The 19532-nt window shown below is 37.9% G+C and overlaps 1 protein-coding gene across 3 annotated transcripts in view; it reads left to right on the forward strand.

The window, feature by feature from the left end:
- The window catches only part of ZNF385B (zinc finger protein 385B), a 362512-nt gene that overhangs the window by 83316 nt on the left and 259664 nt on the right, over positions 1-19532 (forward strand). For all 3 annotated transcript variants that reach the window (XM_045559849.1, XM_045559852.1, XM_045559851.1), the window contains exons 2-3: positions 6482-6632; positions 7320-7619. In XM_045559849.1, the coding sequence (XP_045415805.1) occupies positions 7322-7619 (298 nt within the window). In that variant the 5' untranslated portion in view covers positions 6482-6632; positions 7320-7321. The remainder of the gene's footprint in view (positions 1-6481; positions 6633-7319; positions 7620-19532) is intronic.

The raw sequence follows: 19532 nt of genomic DNA on the forward strand, positions 1-19532 counted from the left end.
CTGGTAGAATTTCAATGTATTAAGCATATAAGAATATTTTCACTCCTAGTTTTATCTGAAATGCACATACACAGTTGATATTCTGACATTAAGAACAAAATACATTCCTTGTTCTCATTTGTTGACATTGGTATGCTATTTATATTTGATGGTAACTTGGAGTACTCTGAAGATCAAGAGTGCCAGAAAAGAGATTGATCTGTGCAGACGTTCAATTATTGAGTCTTCTGAAGGATAAGGCCAAATTAACTAGCAGCTTTTGGCTGAAGCTGAACTGCAGCTAAATTAATTATAGCATTTATTTCATTTTTGTCAAAGATTTATGGAGCACCTTCTAAATGCTACACATCTGGTTGGCTTTGAATCTACAATAATAAATGAGAATAAAATAACATCATTTTCTTTATATTTAGGTTACTCAAATGTCCCAGCCTATTTACCCATCATATATCTTATTAACTAATTTTAAAAAATAGTTCAAATCTCTAGCTGATGCAAGAATTCCAGTATTTTATCAGTTTGCCCTTCCTGAGCATTTTTTGAGTCCCTGATATATCCCAAGCCAGTTGTTGTTCGACATCTTGACCAGCTGCCTTGTTCTGGAACACTGCCTTCCTCTTTTGTTGGTCACCAGCATCCTTCAGCCCATTGCTGCTACTCTCCCATATGTGACTGTCATCCCAGGTGCCATCCCAGACTCTTGCACAATGCATGTGATGTTCACATGCCCTATTGATGGCTCGGAGATTAAAAGAAAAGTAGGGGCAGGGGTAGTATACAAGAGGAGAACTCAGCAATTGTAACTAGATCTAGAGGTTCCCTGAGTTCACAGACGAAAGTCCTCCTTAGGTGCTCCTATTGTGCAAAGTCGTCTCTGCCCAGTCTCAGGCCTGTCTCCATGTTCAGGGGTCAGCTTACCTTCCCACAACAAGAATGCCTGGAACAAGTCTCTTACATCTGGGTCATTCACCTCCTGTCCCCCCAGGCCCGGGGCCAGTCTCACAGGCTCATACCTCTGAATGTCCATCTCCTGGTAAGACTGACAGCTGAAACATCTCTTCCTTTCTACACCCATCCACAGAGGTGTAGCCTTTCCCCTTAGTCCTTAGGATAATCCAGAACAACATCACTATTTCCCCCAAAGTTGGGTTTATTCAATCTGGAATGAACTCAAGACATGGGGCTTATATAGTATAGTCCAGTGTGAGCTTCAGCAACCGCAGGATGTTCTTTCTGGGGTAAGATGTGTTCACATTCTTCCTATAGCTTCCAGTCCCTGCTAATCTCCTGTGGTTAACTGCTTGCACAAGAAAACACGCTCATCTTCCAGTATCTAACAAAAACTTTCAGGGACAATGCAATTTAAATCCACTTTCAGGAAAGAAATATTTTGTGAAAGAAAACATAATTTGCAGAGAGGCTGCTGTGCCACAGTGAAGACAACTTTTTATATGATTATGGAAAGCAGATTAAGTTCCTTGGAGCCATGTTATCTCCGGAGTCTCCATTACAGAATAGAGTCTATGCTTTACCTTCATGTAAGAGAAAGATCCTCTACGATGTTTTCTCTAAAATAAAGGAGTGTGCCCCCAAAGCTCGGTTCAAAACTTTTCCTCAAGGGAAACAAACTACGAGAAGCATTGAAAATGTCAGTTTTTCTTGTTCAGCTATTTGAGTAAGCTGTCAAAGTCTCTTGGGATTCACACTAGACCAGGGGACACCATTAAAATCTGTTTCACTAGCACTCGACAAAGTGCCAGTAGGTGACTGGGGGAGAAATGAGACAGATGAACAGTCTAGTGAAATTAAATGCTAAGAAATAATTTCATTCCAATGTAATAAAGCTATTATAAAATGCTGTAGAAGTGTGCTGAAAGTACTTTGGGGACTACTATGCAAAGAATTCTCCATAGTCACTCTCCTTAACTATGAGTAGCAGAATGATTAGCTCTTCTAGTTTATTATAGGCTTTTTATTTTTCAAAGTTCTTTATTTTATACATTTCCTTAGCCACCATAGCCACCGCAGGGCCAAGGATAGGGTGTTGTATATAGTCAGTGTTTAATAAATGATTGTCTAGTTGACTTCAATCACATACGGCCTCCCATATCTGGATCCATTTATGAAATAAATACTGAAACATACAACAAAATGAACAAGCTCCATTGACCTCATAATTTTCTCCAAAACTCTATTTTGGGGAAAGGAGTTGTCTGTAGCCTGGTACTCAGAACTCAACTTTTTACCCTCCTTTGAAGTTGAAGTTTAAGAGTCAGTATCAGGCATTTTCAACATAATTAAGTGAGCAAGAATCAGTGTCAGAGCCCTGAATGTTCTCTGTCTATGTGTTTTTGTCTTCACTAAGTGTTGTCCAAACTTTCCCGCCATACCCAGTGCTCCATTCCCTGCGCAAGTTGAGTGTAGGAAAGAGCTAATGTCACATGGATGTTGGCACATGTTAGTGTGTGACTTACCCTAATAGAATTTTAACTTGGAGCTTTATTTTTAGTCAAAGCGTGAATGACTTTGTCCTAAACAGTTGGGGCTTTAGTTTGGAAATGAGTGGTGGTATTTTTTCCTTGGGGAGTACACTGTTATTATTGTTCCTAATCTCAAGATGCAAACAGCTGTGTGCTGAGCCCACATGTAAGCTAAAATAATTAGAAAACATTGACCTTGGTTACTGTGTTCACAACCAGTGCTACACACACCACACACACATACCACACACCATATATACTACACACATCCCACACATACCCCACATGTACCTCACATACTATATACCTCACACACCCCACCCACAAACCACACACTACATACACCAAACATACCAAACATACATACCCCATACACACATCTCACACATGCCACACACACACATACAACTCACCCCGTATACCACAAACACAGCACACACACCTCACATACACCACACTCACCATATACCACATATGTCACACACACCACACCACACACACACCACACCACACACATATACCACACAGAAACCACACATCACATACACCGAACACACCATACACTCATACCCTCCACACGCTACACACTACTCCCTGAATATACCCCCCCACACCACCATACATACTGTACACATGCACACTACACCCCCCCAAATACAATGCATTCATTTACTCAGCCAATATTTTTTAAGTGCCTGTTTTGTACTAAACACGATCTTAGATGCTGAAAACACAAAGATGAATAAAGCATAGTTTTTATACTCAAGGACATTGAAATCTAGCAAGGGAGGAAAATGTAGATTTTTCCAAAGTATTTATTGTACTGTGTTGTAATTTCTTGTTTTCTCCTCTGTATTTCTCATGGGACCATAGGGTCCCAGCCACCCTGTTCACTGTTGCCCCCTGGCATCCAGCACCTACATGGTCAATAAGCACTTACTGAAATGAGAGAGTAAATAAGTAAACTATATAAATGTAATAAAACTATATAAATAATGAAAACAATAATACAAGGGTGTGTGTCACGCCGGCTACATGAACACGCTGCTTCAGGAGTGCAGGTGCAGGGAGAGGCCCTGGCAAGGGATGAAGAAGAGTGCAAAGCGGGGAGGGGCCATCTGGGTTTGTCCTAGGGAATGTTCACAGTGACTCTTCAAAGGCAAGCACTGCATTCGGAGAGGAGCTGTGAGCTGGCTTGTTGGGGGTAAGGAATGAATGGGAAGTGGACAACGCTGACTGACTTGAGTTGAGGAATGAGACAACAAGTCCACAGGGTGGAGGCAGAGCCTTTCCACACATTAGAAGAGGGGCAGTCTTCTTCCATATTCTCCATCTGAGGCCGCCACCCCGTGTCAAAGGTAGTATTTCTCTACATGTGCAACAGAGATGTCTTTACGTCTGAGTCAGTTTCCTGTTATTTTCAAATTATTATTTTTAAAACTTGGATAACTGTGTGGGTCAGGGACAGTCCCAAGGAAAGTGGTTATATTAGAAAACTTTCCTGATGAATCACCGCCTGGTTATTTAAAATCACTTCCTTAGATATTCACTGACTGTCCAGTTTGGATCCATCAGCCCTTTTCCCCAAAAGCAGCAACTCAAGGACCAATCTTTCCTCATTCCTTCACCTGCACCAAATATCTTCTTCTTTCATAATGTTAAGTCATTGGCCATCTAATCTGATAAAATAATACAAAAAAAGCATAGAATATTGGTCCAATTATCCCTACTTTTCTTACTCTCATTCTTGGTGGTCCAAAGTAGAATGCTGCCCACTGCTCTGTTTAAAATCAGACACCCCCCTAGACCTTCTGCCTCATGCAAGTGAAACATGTAATTTAAGATAGTCTGAAAAAGAATTTTAAATTAGGAAGTGAGATTTTTCTCTCTTCTTCCATTTAAACTCTCTGCTACTTTCCCCTTAGCCAGAAAGTTGACATTATAAATGTTATCACATTTACACATATTATAAGCCCAGGAATTATATCATCTCAGGCCAAAAGTGGATGTTGAGACTCTGATATCTTGCCTTTCTACCTCTTGGTCCTTTTCCCAAGAACTCTATAACTAAATGCACTCTGGTTGCAAGTGCCCGTGAATGGGAGCTGACCTTATTCTTCCCCTGAGTGGGAAGGAAGGATGAAGCCAGAATTAGGACTAATGAGGTGGGATTTGGTGGACAGAATGCATACCCCACCCCTAGGCATTGCACCCTCACTAAAGTGGGCCGTCGATGTGGTGTGGAGGCTTAGGAGGTCATCTGTAAGTGAGTATAACCCTGGGAGAAGGTAGAATAAGGATGACAGATTATGGAAGGTGCTGGTACTCTGAAGAGGTTATAGGAGAATTCTAGAAGAGACATTCATTTTATTTTAAAGGGTTCTTCCTACTTAAAATATGTATACTTAAATAAATTTATCTAAAGTATAATTTTTAAAGGACACGTGGCAATCAGGAAAACACAGGTAAGCTGGTTTTATCTTTTATAAGACATTGCAAACAAGAGAGTCATTTTTTAGATTTCAAGTTTAAAATGGAACACTATGGTGTATGTCCTGTTTCTGTGAAGTACCATGTGTTCATTCACAGCATGGGCAAGGCCAAATGCCTCCAAGAGGTTCAATGTTCTTATAAAACTGTCAACAGTTCTCTGCTGAGTCAAAGACGTTAGTGGCTTGAGTCAAAATATAAACCTAGGTTTCAATGATTGAGTAAGCTTTGCAAGGTTAAAAGTTATTGGCTTTTCATATATTAATATTTCACTGTAGATTAGTTTTCTACACAGGGAACAGTATTTTAATGATGAGCTCATTTTAAAAATTATTTATCTCTTGATCAATTATTTCAGTTAATTCTTATAGCATATTTTAATATTTTATGAGAAGATGCAGAGTAATATGTCTGAATATAACTTTTATATGACACTGATATTTTCTAAAGTTTTATGAGAAAAATGGCTTTGTGATGCTATAATATTTTGGATTTAAGGAATAAAAGCAAAAATATATAAATTATATATATATAAGTATATATAAGTGTGCAAATCACATTTCAATTATAACTGAATTATTTTCTGTACCTTATCTAAAGGAATATCTTAAACCTGACTTATGCTTTATGTGAGTAGATTTTAAGGAAGAGAACTGCCTATGTGGATAGTTGGAAGGAATAGATTAACTTGGAAAATTATGTACACTGGAGTCCCTTTTAAAGTGGTGGCATCAGAGTAAAGTAATATATGGGACAAATGGGTTTTATATATCAAAATTAGCAATATTCAAACAACCTTCACAATCGGGTGTATCAGTGTAAATAAGGTATTTTTTGGAATGCTGTACATAGAATCTGTTTTTATGGCCATACCTTTTCTGAATTTTAAACATGCAACTTGTGAACACTCCAAATATGGACTTGTCCCTCATTGTTCCTTCCTTTCTATAGAGCTCCAGGCCAACCTGGAGCAAAAGAGCTGTTCAAAGCCAGTATCTTTCAGCTCCCTGAGTTTGTCCCCTAGATAGAAACCCTTCACAAGCCACCACCCTTCCTGTATATAAATTGTTCAGCCCTCATGGCACAGCATGTTCACCTCAGCCTGTTCTTTCTTACATATACCCTTTTTCCTTGATCTTCACCAAATTGCTCCCCACTTCTTCTTTGAGAGTATCTCTTTATTCATATTGCAAACCAAAAACATTGTCATAATCACAATGATAAGTATGAAAATGCTGGTAATCCTGGTATTAACTAAAATGAAAAATTACATATTTTAAAGTGGCACTGAACAAAATAAAAAGCCAAGGCAATCTTCGTCATCCAAGGATATCAAGGTACTCAGAAATCCCTTTGAAATCCTCCCTTAGGTTATAATCCATCAGTGTATCCTTACCTAAATAAATGAAGAAAAACACCAGCACTTAAACAAAATTATGTCTTATTCTGTTTTATTCTTTTTCAATTATGAGTTTATCAGAATATTCTATTTCTATTATTTTGTATTTCAGATGTTCTGCATTTCGACTTCATCCAAGATTAAATTGATGTCTATGGGCTAATCTGGAAACATAAAAACAAACTGTTTCGCTACATCTATAAGAAAGTATGTCCAGATCCCCATTGGCTGACTTATAAAGGGGCTTTAGAACACAACCCAATGTAAGTTACAGACATACTGTGTTTTGGTCTCTGTTACATCCCCCGCAGTTAGGGCATGTGTCTGTTTGCATGTATACAGGTGTGTGTGGATTGTATACACATGTGTATTTACACATACACATTTTCACAATTCTGGGTTGATAACATCATTTATTCCTTTCTTCAGTGCATATTTGAAAGCCTTTTATGTAACACTGCAGTCCTGGATATCCAGAGATGAGGTCACTGTCCTCACAGAGCTCATACTCTAACGGGAAGACAGACATAAATTGCACAAATACCTATGGAATGCTCACTGTGCTAGGTGCTATGCAGGGAGATCATGTAGCCTATGTGGGCATATAACCAGCTCCCACCTTGTGTCCAGGGTCAGAATGAGTTCTCTGGAGAGGACAATGGGTCTTTTAAGATGTCATAGGCAAGAAAGAATTAAAGAGGCAAAGGGAGTGAGAGGTGATGAGGGAAGGGCAAGGATGGGATATAAAATGCTTGGGAACAGAGGGAACTCATCTTCAAATACTGTACCTGCTTAGTTACGTACTGTGCTGACTTTTTCCGGGAGTGACCACTGAGTAGCTGGGAGACTTTTAGCCTAAACCTTACCATTAAAAAACTAATTGTAATCATACTAGAAAATAAGAAGCCACAAATAATTTCACAAACACTTGTGCTTTTTTTGTATTTCAGGTATGAAGTACTCCTTAAGTCCTGACAACCACCTTGAAGATGGAATTATGAATATGGCAACTTTTCTACGGGGCTTTGAAGAAAAGGGGATAAAGAACGACAGGCCTGAGGACCAACTGAGCAAAGAGAAAAAGAAGATTCTGTTCTCCTTCTGTGAGGTCTGCAACATCCAGCTGAACTCCGCAGCCCAAGCCCAAGTCCATTCCAACGGCAAATCCCACCGCAAACGGGTGAAACAGCTGAGTGATGGGCAGCCCCCGCCCCTGGCTCAGGCCAGCCCCAGCGCCAACGCCAGTGCAGGTAGGCAGCGCCCCGGGCTCCTGCGCCATGGAGCGTGATGGTTCTGGTTTCAAAAATGAAAGATTTAGGGCAAGACTTAACTTTTACCTTAACACTACCACCACAGTAATATGTATTCTTCTCCCTGCAGGTAGAATCTGTGAGCTGTTTGTCTTTTCAGAATAGTTTTTATGCACTCAGATATACACGCAGGCTCCCCGCCCCCCATACACAATATGTATATTCTTATATGCCCAGAGTGAGCGAACATTTCCAAATGTATTTTGAAATGTATTTAAAATGGATCAATGATGTCATTTTCCCCCTTCTCTCAAAATTAGGTTTCCTTGGGTTTCCTTTATCTGCTTTCTTTGGGGTGGCATACCGCTTGACAGTATATAAAAAGCTACAGCTTTATTTATAACATCCCATGATGCAGGAAGGAGCATTAATCTTGCATGTTAGATTTGTCATATTCTTTTTGCGAGTTGCCAGCAGTGTGCTGGGGTGTTCTAACAATAGGAACACACATTGCCAAAACCAACAAGGCTTACCTCTGAACTCCGGAAGCATCGTCACTTTCACCTGCCTCTCACCCTTTCCTTGTGGGCTGGATAGAAGCAGAAGCTCAGGAATTGTTACATTCCTGCCTCTGCCCTGAATTCTAAACAATCTTTCACATCCTTTATCTTATCCTCAGGCAGCCCTTCCTCCTCCACATTGCTGGTCATTAGGTGGCCTCACTGTGTCGGAACTAAAGAAAAATGTGAAATGTACTGTTACCCGTGGTGAAGATTTCTGCAAAAGGTGGGCCTCTTACCCAGGTTTTAGGTGGGAGGCCAAGATAAACCTCCTCCCAAATGTGGTGGCAGAGTTCCACATTCCACTCTGGCAAGTGTTTGCTCTGTAATGAGGCCTCAACTTGGAGTGAGAGGAAGCAGAGAAGCCCATTTGTTGGAATTTCACTCAGTGCTGTGACATAGTTCTTGATTTTGTGTGTGTGCTATAAATAAATAATTTCTACATATCAAGCTAAACCTAACTACTTCTTATTCAGTATATGGTTTAATTTTATTTAACTATTTTTTCCAACCAATACTTAACATGCTGTAAAAGAAAGTAAGTAAAGAAAGTAAAAGAACGTACAGGGTATGAGATACATACTTACAATAATGAAAAAAAATCACTTTTCTATTTTCTATTTATTTGTTATTATGATAATTATAATTACTCACAGATGCATTAATGTACTTGAATTTACAGGTTAAAACATAGTTAGTGTTAGGTTAAAAACTGATACCTATATCAGAGAGCAAGTAACAGCCCGAGTAAAGGTTTGAGTTACCTCTGTTAGAGTGCAAATGTCTATAGACACTACAGTCATTAAGAATTATATTTCTGAAGAATATCTAATGGCAGGGGAAATTGTCTATGACATAATACTAAGTGAAACAGCAGCAACTGAAGTGGAATATACCTTACTGCTGTTCTGTGTGCATGTGCACATTATCTACTCTTTAGAGTCTCGGCTCAATGAGGAGCAAGCCTGACATCATTTTATTTTTTCCTGTCACCTTCCTCAGTTTTGATCTATCAAATTTCTGTTTCCTGCCGGGTAGAAGCTCCCTTAACACCCTCTCAGCCCACAATTTCTCACTTTTGTATGTTCAGAAAGACTCTTTGATTTAGAAGAGTCAGTTCTATTTATAAAAACATCCTTTCATTGCCAAATTAAGATTTGGCTAGACAGACCCTGGAACTCAGAGTGGAGGGCTCCCGCTCTGCCCCTTCCTCAGCCTGATTTCCACCCCCCAGTCAGGGGTGGGAAACCGTGGAGGGTTGCAAGGGTGGAGGTTACCTTACAGTCGTGGCAAGCTTGTGGTGCTGTTCTTAGTTGGTGATTGGTGTTCTGGCAGTCTCTGTGGGTCACAGGTGCTCCTAACAGACCCTGTGGAAGAAGAGCTCCTCCAGACAGTCCCTTAGGCATTGGGGTCCGTTAGGCATTCGTGGTCTCTTGTGAGATAGCTGCATCTTCTGGTTTACCCCCCAGCTGGTAGCAAAAGGCTCCATTCCTCCCCCATATGTGCCTCTTTCAAGATTGCATCCTCTATTTTCATTCATACCAACTCCTGGGGCTTGAGGGCACATACAGAATCTACCTGAGAATTAACATTTCTCTTGAAAACCTGGAGCTGCTGGGGCCCAGGCAGGTAGAGGTGGAGGGGACCTGGGGAGCTTTTCTTTCTTGCTCAGGTAGCACAGGGGAGGCTAGCCAGCCCACTGACAAAGCGGCACCTAATCAGGGAACAAAATACCAGTCTCCTTTTTTTTGCCCATCACTTGGCTTTAGAGAGTATTATGAGTTGAATTGTGTTCCTCTACCAAAAAAAAAAAAAAAAAAAAGATGTGTTGGAGTCCTAACCCCCAGTCCTTCAGTATGTGACATTATTTGGAGTTAGGGTTTTTACAGAGATAATTAAGTTAAAGCCAAGTCATTGGCGTAGGCTTTAATCCGTTATGAGTGATGTCCTTATGAAAACGGGAAATTTGGACACAGAAACAGACATATATGGAAAGAAGAGGACGTGGAGAGAGACACAGGGAAAAGGCTAACACCTACAAGCCAAGGAGGGAGGCCTGGAACAGATCCTTCCCTCACAGCTCTCAGAAGAAACCAACCCAACCGATACATTGATTTTTGACTTCAAGGCTCCAGAGCTGTGAGAGGATAAATTTCTGTCATTTAGGCCACCGAGTTTGTGGTACTTTGTTACAATAGCCCTAGAAAACTAATACAGGGAGGGAATATTGTAGCCCATTTCTCCCTCATAGGGAAAAAAAATGTGGTAGTAGAGATATTCTTATCAAGAACTGTAAACTTAAGAGGTGGCTTCCCGTCTTCTCAGTCAGTTTTATAGTATTGGGGTTGGCGTGGGTGAGAGTGGGGTCCACAGGGTAATGGCTGAGATGTGAGCCTAACCGCTGGAAGTTCTTCCACCAAATTGAGAATTCAGTGTTTACAGAACTCTTATATCTCAATTTTTGGAACAACAGGAGGGTTCTTAGGATGTACCTAAAACCATTCAGCTATTAGAGAGAGCGAGAGAGAGAGAGTGTGTGTATGCATCAATGTGCCAATGTGATTTTCTTCCTAAGTGAGGAACTTATGATAAGTAGCAGAAAACTCCCTTTCCCAGAGCTATTGTGTGAATACTCTGGGCTACAGAAGGGAGAATCAGGGGGAAGCAATGAGAGCTTAGGTAACTTATGTACAAGATCCCTACTCCTTTCCCCATCCACTTTCACAGGGTAAGTAGAAATAACAGAAACCACAGATGGGTCTTGGCTTCTGGACTAAGTAGCTGAATCCTTCCATCCCTCTTAGAGCCCACAAAGACAGTAAGATCCTTGTGTTCTTGGCCTCTAGGAAGGGTGGGCAGATGGACCTGAGGCAGTCTTATGATTTCCTGTGGGCTTAGTGAGTGCAGAGATTGCTTCATGAGCTTGAGAACCACAGAGGGGCCTTTGAGAAGAACAGAGAAAAAGCCTTTCCTGTTGGATTGGGGCAGTGGCAGGAGAAGGTTTCTCATGTGCCATGACAAAGAAACACCTCATAGTGCCTGCATATACTAATGACCAAACACTAAACAGGCATAGTAATACCTCATCAGATGTGCTGCACTATGTGCAGAAGTGATAGCAGGCCATAAAGCATCCTACCTGAGCCGTGGTACCATGTAAGCCCATAAGCACTCTCTGTATCCCACCCCAAATTTACAAGCAGCTCCAGGGAAAGATTCATTCTATGCTGCCTGAAAGTAAGTTTGTATCATTACATGGTATGGGGTTTGTACTAGGCAAAGGAAATGATAAAAGAATGAATCTTGAAGCTTTAGTCATGAAGGAAGAAAGAATAATGGAAAGAGTAGAAATGTGGTAAGTAATAAACTACCTGTATTAGTCAGGGTTCTCCAGAGAAACAGAAACAATAGGAGAAAGGAATTGGCTCACACAATTATGGAGGCTGCCAAGTCTCAAGATCTGCAATCGGAAAGCTGGAGACCAGAATTGCTGATGGTATAGTTCTAGTCCAAGTCTAAAGGCCCAAGAACCAAAAGAAGTGATGGGGTAGTTCCAGTCGGAAGGCTAGCTGGCTCAAGACCCAGGAAGAGCTGATGTTTCAGTTTGAGTCTGAAAATAGGGAAAATCTGATGTCAGAGCTGGAAGGCATTCAGGCAGGAAGGAAGAATTCCTTCTTAATCAGGGAGGATCAGTTTTTTATTCTACTCAGGCCATCAAGTGATGAGGCCCACCTACATAAGGGAGGACAATTTCCTTTACTTAGCCTTTCAATTGAAATGTTAAACTCACCCAAAAATATCCTCATAGAAATACTCAGAATAACGTTCAACCAAATATCTGAATATCCAGTGACCTAGTCAAGTTGATACATAAAATTAATCCAATCATCACATAACCATTTTCCTCATGAGTTTTATAAATCACATTTTATGGCTGCAACAAAAATTATAACCATCTGATGCTAAAGACAATTGTCTTTACAAGTGGGGAAGTTAAAAGAATCCAAATGGAAATAAGGTATTTGTATTTCACTTGAAGTAGCTAACTGATGATACCAATAAATTGTCATAAGTCACATTTGTATAGCATTGTAATACTCATAGCAACCACTGTGAAAACTATACAGAGATATATAATAAAAAAGAATACAAATAAGTCATGATGGGGTCCTACAAAATGTTCAAGTAAGCCACAGGATAGCAAGAAAAGAGAAATGGAGGAACAAGAGCCAAAAGAAACAAATGGAAAATAAATAATGAAATGTCAGACTTAAGTACAAACATATAAATACTTATCTTAAATGTAAATGGCCTAAATATAGCAATTAAAAGACAGATATTTTCAGAATGGATTTTAAAAAATGACCCAAATATATGCTACTTAGAAGAAGTTCACTTCAAAATCGATGACATAGGTAGATTGAAAGTAAAAGGATAGAAGATAATATATCATGCAAACAGTGATTAAAAAATAAAAGCAAAAGTAGCTATATTAAAACCTGATAAAGTGGACTTCAGATCAAGGAAAATTACTACAGAGGGATACATTAAATAATGATAAAAGTTTAAATCCACCAGAAAGATATAATGATTCTAAATGTTTCTGCACTAACAACAGAGCCTCAAAATACATGAAGCAAAAACTGACAGAGCAGAAAAAAGAAATAGATAGTTCACAATTATAGTCAATCATTTATGGTTGATCATTTATGGTCATTTATTTATGGTTCAACATTCCTCTCTCAGCAACCGATAGAATTACTAGACAGAAGATCAGCAAGGACATAGAAGCTCTGAACAATACAATCAACCAACAGAGTCTAATTAATTTCTATAGAACTTTACTCAATAACAGGACACATATTTTTTCAAATGTCTATGCAACATCCACCAAGATAGATCATATTTTGGGCCATAAAACAAAACCTTAATGAATTTAAAAGAATTGTAATCATATGCAATATGTTCTCTGACCATAATGAAATCAAACTAGAAATTAATAATAGAAAACAACATGAAAATTAAACAACATGTCTCTTAAATAATCCATGAATCACAGAGAAAGTCTCAAGGGAAATAAAAAATACATAGAACCAGATGAAAATGAAAGCACAACATATTAAAGTATGTGGGATATAACTAAAGCAGTGCTGAGAGGGAAATTTACAGTCCTAAATGCCTATATTATAAATGACAAATTATCTCAAATAAATAAGTTTTCACCCAAGAAACTAGAAAAAGAAGAGAAAAGTAAACCAAAAGCAAGCAGAAGGAAGGAAATGATAGAGACTAAGAGCAAAAATCCATGAAGTTGAAAATAGAAAAGTAACAAAGAAAAATCAATAAAATGAAAAGATGGTTCTTTGAAAAAAATCAATGAAATCGATAAGTTTCTAGCAAGACTGACAAAGATAAGAAAGAACATACAAATGAAATAGGTGATATTACTTTAGAACTTGCACAAATAAAAATATAATAAGCAAATACTATACATCTATTTTCATAAATTCGACAACTTAGAAGAATGAAGCAGTCTTTCAGAAACCACAGATGACCAAAACTCAATCAAGATAAAGACAGACAAGCTGAATAGGCCTATAGCCTTCAGATAAGTTGAATTCATAATTGTAAAGCTCTGGAAAAGGAAATTTTGAAATACTTATGGTTTCACTGGAGAATTCTACCAAGCACTTAAGGAAGAATTAACACCCATTTTACACAATTGCTTCCAGAAAATAGAAGAGGAGGAAACTCTTCCCAACTTATTTTATGAGGTCAGTATTACCCTGATACCCAAACCTGACAAAGACAATATTAAAAAACAAAACTACAGAATAGTATCTTTCGTGAACTTAGACTAAAAATTCTCAACAAAACATAAACAAACTGAATCTAGCAATGTATAAAAATAATTATACGTCATAACCAAGTGGGATTTATTCCTGGTATGTAAGGCTGGTTCAACATTTAAAAATCAATAAATAAAATCCACCATATCCATCAAGCTAAAGAAAAAAAATCATATGATCCTATCAATTGATGCAATAAAAGCATCTAAAGTTTTGAGGAAACCCAACACTCATTTATGATAAGAACATTCAGCAAGCTAGAAATAGAGGAGAATTACCTTAATTTAACAAAAACATCCAGGAAAAGCCTACACCTAACATCATACTTAATGGTGAAAGACTGAACTTATCTCTAAGATCAAGAGCAAGGGAAGGATGTCCACTCTCACTTCTCCTCTTCAATATGGTACTGGAAGTTCTAGCCACTATATTAATAAGACAAGAAAAATAAAGTCATACAAATTGGGAAACGAAAAATAAAACCATCTCTCTTTGCAGATGATGTGATAGTCGGTGTAGAAATGCCAAAGAGCCCACAAAATAACAGCTAGAACTAATAAGTGAGTTTTAGGAAGGTGGCAGGATAGAGGATCAACACACAAAAATCAATTGCATATCTAAATACTAAAAATGAAGTATGGAAATCAAAACTTAACACTGTATCATTTACAGAAACTCCCAATAAAATTAAATACATAAATACACACTTCCAAAAACATGCACAGGAACTGTATGCTAAAAATTGCAAAATGCTAAAAGTAGAAATAAAAGAAGACCTAAATAAATGGACAGACATACCGTGTGCATGGATTGGAAAACTCAACAAGATTAAGATGTCAGTTCTCCTTATATTCATCTATAGTTTTCATGCACTTCCTATCAAAATCCCAGCAAGGTTTTTTTGTAGACATAGACAAGCTTATTCTAAAATTTGTATGGAAAAGCATGACCCTAGTAGCTACAACAACCTTGACAAAGAATAAAACAGGAAGAATCTCTCTACCTAATATTGAGGTTTACTATGTAGCTAAAGTAATGAATACAGTGTGGTTATATTGGAAGTGTAGACACATAAATTAATGAAAAAGACTAGAAAGACTATGTCCCAGACATAGACCCATGCACATTTGCTCAACTGATTTTTGACAAAAGTGCAATAGCAATTCAATGGAAGAAGGATAGCCTTTTTGACAAATGGTGCTGGAGTAACTGAACCTCTATAGGCCAAATAAACAAACAAACAATAACAAACAAACAAACAAACAAGAACAAACAAACCAAACAAAAAAACAAACAAAAGAACAAACAAACAAACAAAAACCTCCTTAGGTGTAAATCTCATACCATATACAAAAATTATCTCAAAATGAATTAGATTTAAATGTAAAACCTAAAAATATAAAACTTTTAGAAAAAAGTAGAAGAAAATCTCTGGGACCTCAGGCTAGGGAAAGAGTTCTGACTTGACACCAAAAACATGATCTAGAAAAGAAAAAATTGATCAATTGGGCTTAATTCAAAATTTAAAACTTTTGCTTTGTGAAATGCTATGGGAAGAGGATGAACATACAAGCTACAGATGGGAGAAAACATTTGCAAACCACATGTTCCACAAAGAACTAGTATCTAGAATTTATAAAGAACTCTCATAACTCAATGGTAAAAAAAAAAAATCAAACTATCCAATTAGAAAATGGGCAAAAGATAAGAGGAGTTAGCTCACTGAAGAGGGCACACAGATGACAAATAGGTACATGGAAAGATATTCAACATTATTAGCCTTCAGGGCAATGCAAAATAAAATCATAATGAGATTTCACTATATACCTATCAGAATGGCTAAAATAAAAAATAGTGACAACACCAGATGCTGGCCAGGATGCACAGAAAATGCATCATTAATACGTTGCTGATGGAAATGTAAAATGCTATAGCCACCCTAGAAAAATAGTTTGACGGTATGTTATATAGCTAAACGTGCAGAAGCCATTTGACCAGCAGGTATACTTTTGGGAATTTATTCCAGAGAAATGAAAACATATGTTCCCATAATACCTGCACGTGAATGTTCATGGCAGCATTATTTATAATAGCCCCAAATTGTAAACAACTCTGTGTTAGTTTCCTGAGGCTTCTGTAACAAATTTCCTTAAACTTGGTGCCCTAAAACAACAGAAATTTATTCTTTCTGTGTTCCGAGCCTAGAGTCTGAAAGTTGGCAGGGCTGCACTCCCTCCAGAGGCTCTAGGGAGAATCCATTCCTTGCCTCTTCCACCTTCTACTCTTAGTCTTCTAGTAGCATTATCAGAGTGAACACAAATTTTGTTTTTTTTTCTAATTTTTAAATATTATCAAGTTTTCACTTTATAGAGATTAATGAAACAATCTCTTAAGAGAAGTGTCAAGAGAAGATAAATATTTAACTAAACAAATGGCAATATGATATGCTAAGAATAATGATAGATCTACATATAAGGTAGATATGGCACAGAGAAAGGAATGGTTAACTTTACGGAGGTCAGGGAAGACTTCCAAGAGGTGATATTTGAGGTGCGTATTCAAGGATGAGTTTCAAGTTATTCAAGAAAAAACAGCAATCCAGGTAGAGGAAAAGGCAATGCAAATGCATGCAGGAATAAACTATAAACAGTTTGTTATTACTGGAGTGAAATATGATTTGGGGAAAAAGGAGGAAGAACCCTTTGCAAAGGTAGACAGGAACCAGAACAGGAAGAAGGATCTTCCTGGCCCTGTGGGAATAGAGGTACAGAAAAAACACAGCTGCAGAGACACATAAATAAAAAATTCAGACATCCCATCCTTGGCTATTGTTTCCAAGGATACCACCCAATTGCAGAGATCATTTTCCATGGCCCACCTACAGCCTCCCAAGTCCAGATAAAATTGACCATATTCATTCTCCATGAGGATGGGCAGTGACCAACATCCTGCCCTCTACATTTAAGGTTTAAATTTTAAGACTAAAAAGGAGTTAGTCATGCAAGAGAATGAAGAAACGTGACCCAAAGGGAGTGAAGAGAATGTTCAAAATCTCAAGCTGAGAAAACACTTGGAGCGTCTAAAATGCTGAGATACGGCTGAAATTGAGCGAGAGAATTATAAAGAAACACAAGAAAAGTTTGGAAAGGTAGGCAGAAACCTTCAGACACTTTTTAAAAAAATGTTTTGTTTTAATCATGATTCTATGGGTCAAAAATTTGGGCTGGGCTCCACTAGGTGGTTCTTGTCCTGGACAGACTGGGGGTCACTCATGGAGCTGGAGGCAGCTGCAGATGGTTTAAGATGGCCTCGCACACATCCGGCAGTTGGTACCTCCAACTTGCTGGAGGACACAGCACAAGATGCTGTCTTGGAAGCATAGAGCAGCCCTCACCAGACACCGAATCTGCCGATGCCTTGATCTTGGAATTCCCAGCATTCAGAACTGTGAGAAATAAATTTCTATTATTTATAAATTACCCAGTCTGTGGTATTTTGTTATAGCAGTGGGAATGGCTTAAGACACAAGGCCCGCTCAAATTCAAGGGGGTGGGAAAATAGACTCTGCTGCTTGATTCAAGAAGTGATATATTTTATTTAGCTTTAGGAATTTTAAACTGAGCTTGCATAGATTTTTAAATTGAGGACATAATCTTGATTGTATTTAAGTTGAGAAGATACGAGTGATAAAACCTGAGTATTTTGCAGCAGAAAGTGGAGGTAATGGTCTAGAAGTAGGAGTGGAGGGCAAGACTGGAAACTAGTTTGACAGTTAGAGCATTATATATCACTTATTTTCTTTTTTTGCAGTAGTCTTTGCTTTTCCTTGATGCTCCCAGCATCCTCAGTTATTTTCTTCCCCTCCTAATCATCTCTTATTTTCATTGCTATCCTACATTCAAGATTAAACAGCTTCTAGGGTTAGGGCACTATAATACATAGTATGACTCTTAAAATATATGTATGTGGGCTTTTAAATGCATAGGCCAAATTTCTCACATTGCATCTCATGAATATTTAAAATGTTAAATCTTGCATTAGGCCACAAGGTGAAATCCTTAAATACATTTTGCCAGACGTTTTTGTTGAACTTTAGAAATTAAACTTGCATATGCAATACTACAGAATCGCCACAAGATGGTGCCATGAGTATAGTGAAAGTATGATGTTTTCCTCATTCCCATTCCTACATCTACGTTTAGGTGGAATTGATTAATGAGTATGGAAAGAAAAGAAATACCACACAAAGGGGTGAAAGTGTGTGGACATGCACGTGAGGGTAAGAGCATGTTCATCTGACAGACTTTTTGAGCATCTTTTATGTGTTAGGCAGAATATCTAGGGGAGATATCAGGGTGTGGGAGTTAAAGAGGGGAATAGGAGAGATTGTTCCCCAGTTTTCAGGAAAAAAAATTGCTACTTAAATATATTAATACTTTTCCGTTTCTGTAAAGAATTTTAGTCCATTTAAAAAGATATTAGGTATAAACATAACTATTAAATTATGTAAACTTAGGTTTGTGTGGCAGATTTAGAGATAGGGCTAGAATCTATCAATATGATAATGTCTTTTACTTTTCCAGTAGAAACACACAGTTTTATTTATTCATTTTTGATAAATCAATTTTTCATTTGTCACTCAACCAAGAAATCTAACTTTTGCAAAATATAAGTACCATGGTCAAAATATAACAAATCATTGATAAAGTATCATTGAGTTTCTACCAGTAAGTATATTTAGATAAGTCAGTCATTTCAGTGTGAGCAGGTGGGTTAAATTGTTTCCAATGTACTTAGTTCCTTAAATCTCTTAATTATAAGTCCAGAAAACTCCTTTCATAGAATAATTACTATATGGTACATTTATTAGACAGAGCTCATATGACTTCTTATGATTTTTCATGAAGGGATGTATTTGGAAGGGGAAAAGGCCTTGATCAAAATATACCAAATTGGACCCTTGAGAACAGGAAATCTACTTTTCTTAGTGTAAATCCCAGATCTTTATAAGAGAGACCAGGAATTGTCTCCTACTTGGAATAATTCAGACCTGGGTGATGATATCAACAGTAGAAGAACTATTGACATACTTTTCTGATTCTTTGTGTTACCTAAAGTTGATCGCTGTTTATTTTCCAAAATCCTGACTCTATTCTTCCCAGCAAGGATAGAGTTGGTGCCCCACATATGTTCTCCCCAGATCAATTTAATTGAGATTTATATTGTAGGGCTCATTGAGATTGAGGTTTCTTAGGAATGAAAGTAGAGCAATTTGGAAATAGGATGAAGTCTCAGTTATAACTCCAACACTCCAATTCTTTAAAAAAAAGAATTAAAAGTAGTGGTTGGCTCTTTTTTGGTGAAGGTCAAATAGAATTTTGCTTTAAGAATGCTTTGGACTATGAATTTTTATATATGTCATATTTATTAAAAGATAAGAGTTGTTTAACATCAAGTCTTGGTTTTTAGATTTTGAAAACCAAACACTGACATTTTTCAATGTG

Source organism: Lemur catta, chromosome 8 (assembly GCF_020740605.2).
Source record: "Lemur catta isolate mLemCat1 chromosome 8, mLemCat1.pri, whole genome shotgun sequence".
NCBI lineage: Eukaryota > Metazoa > Chordata > Mammalia > Primates > Lemuridae > Lemur > Lemur catta.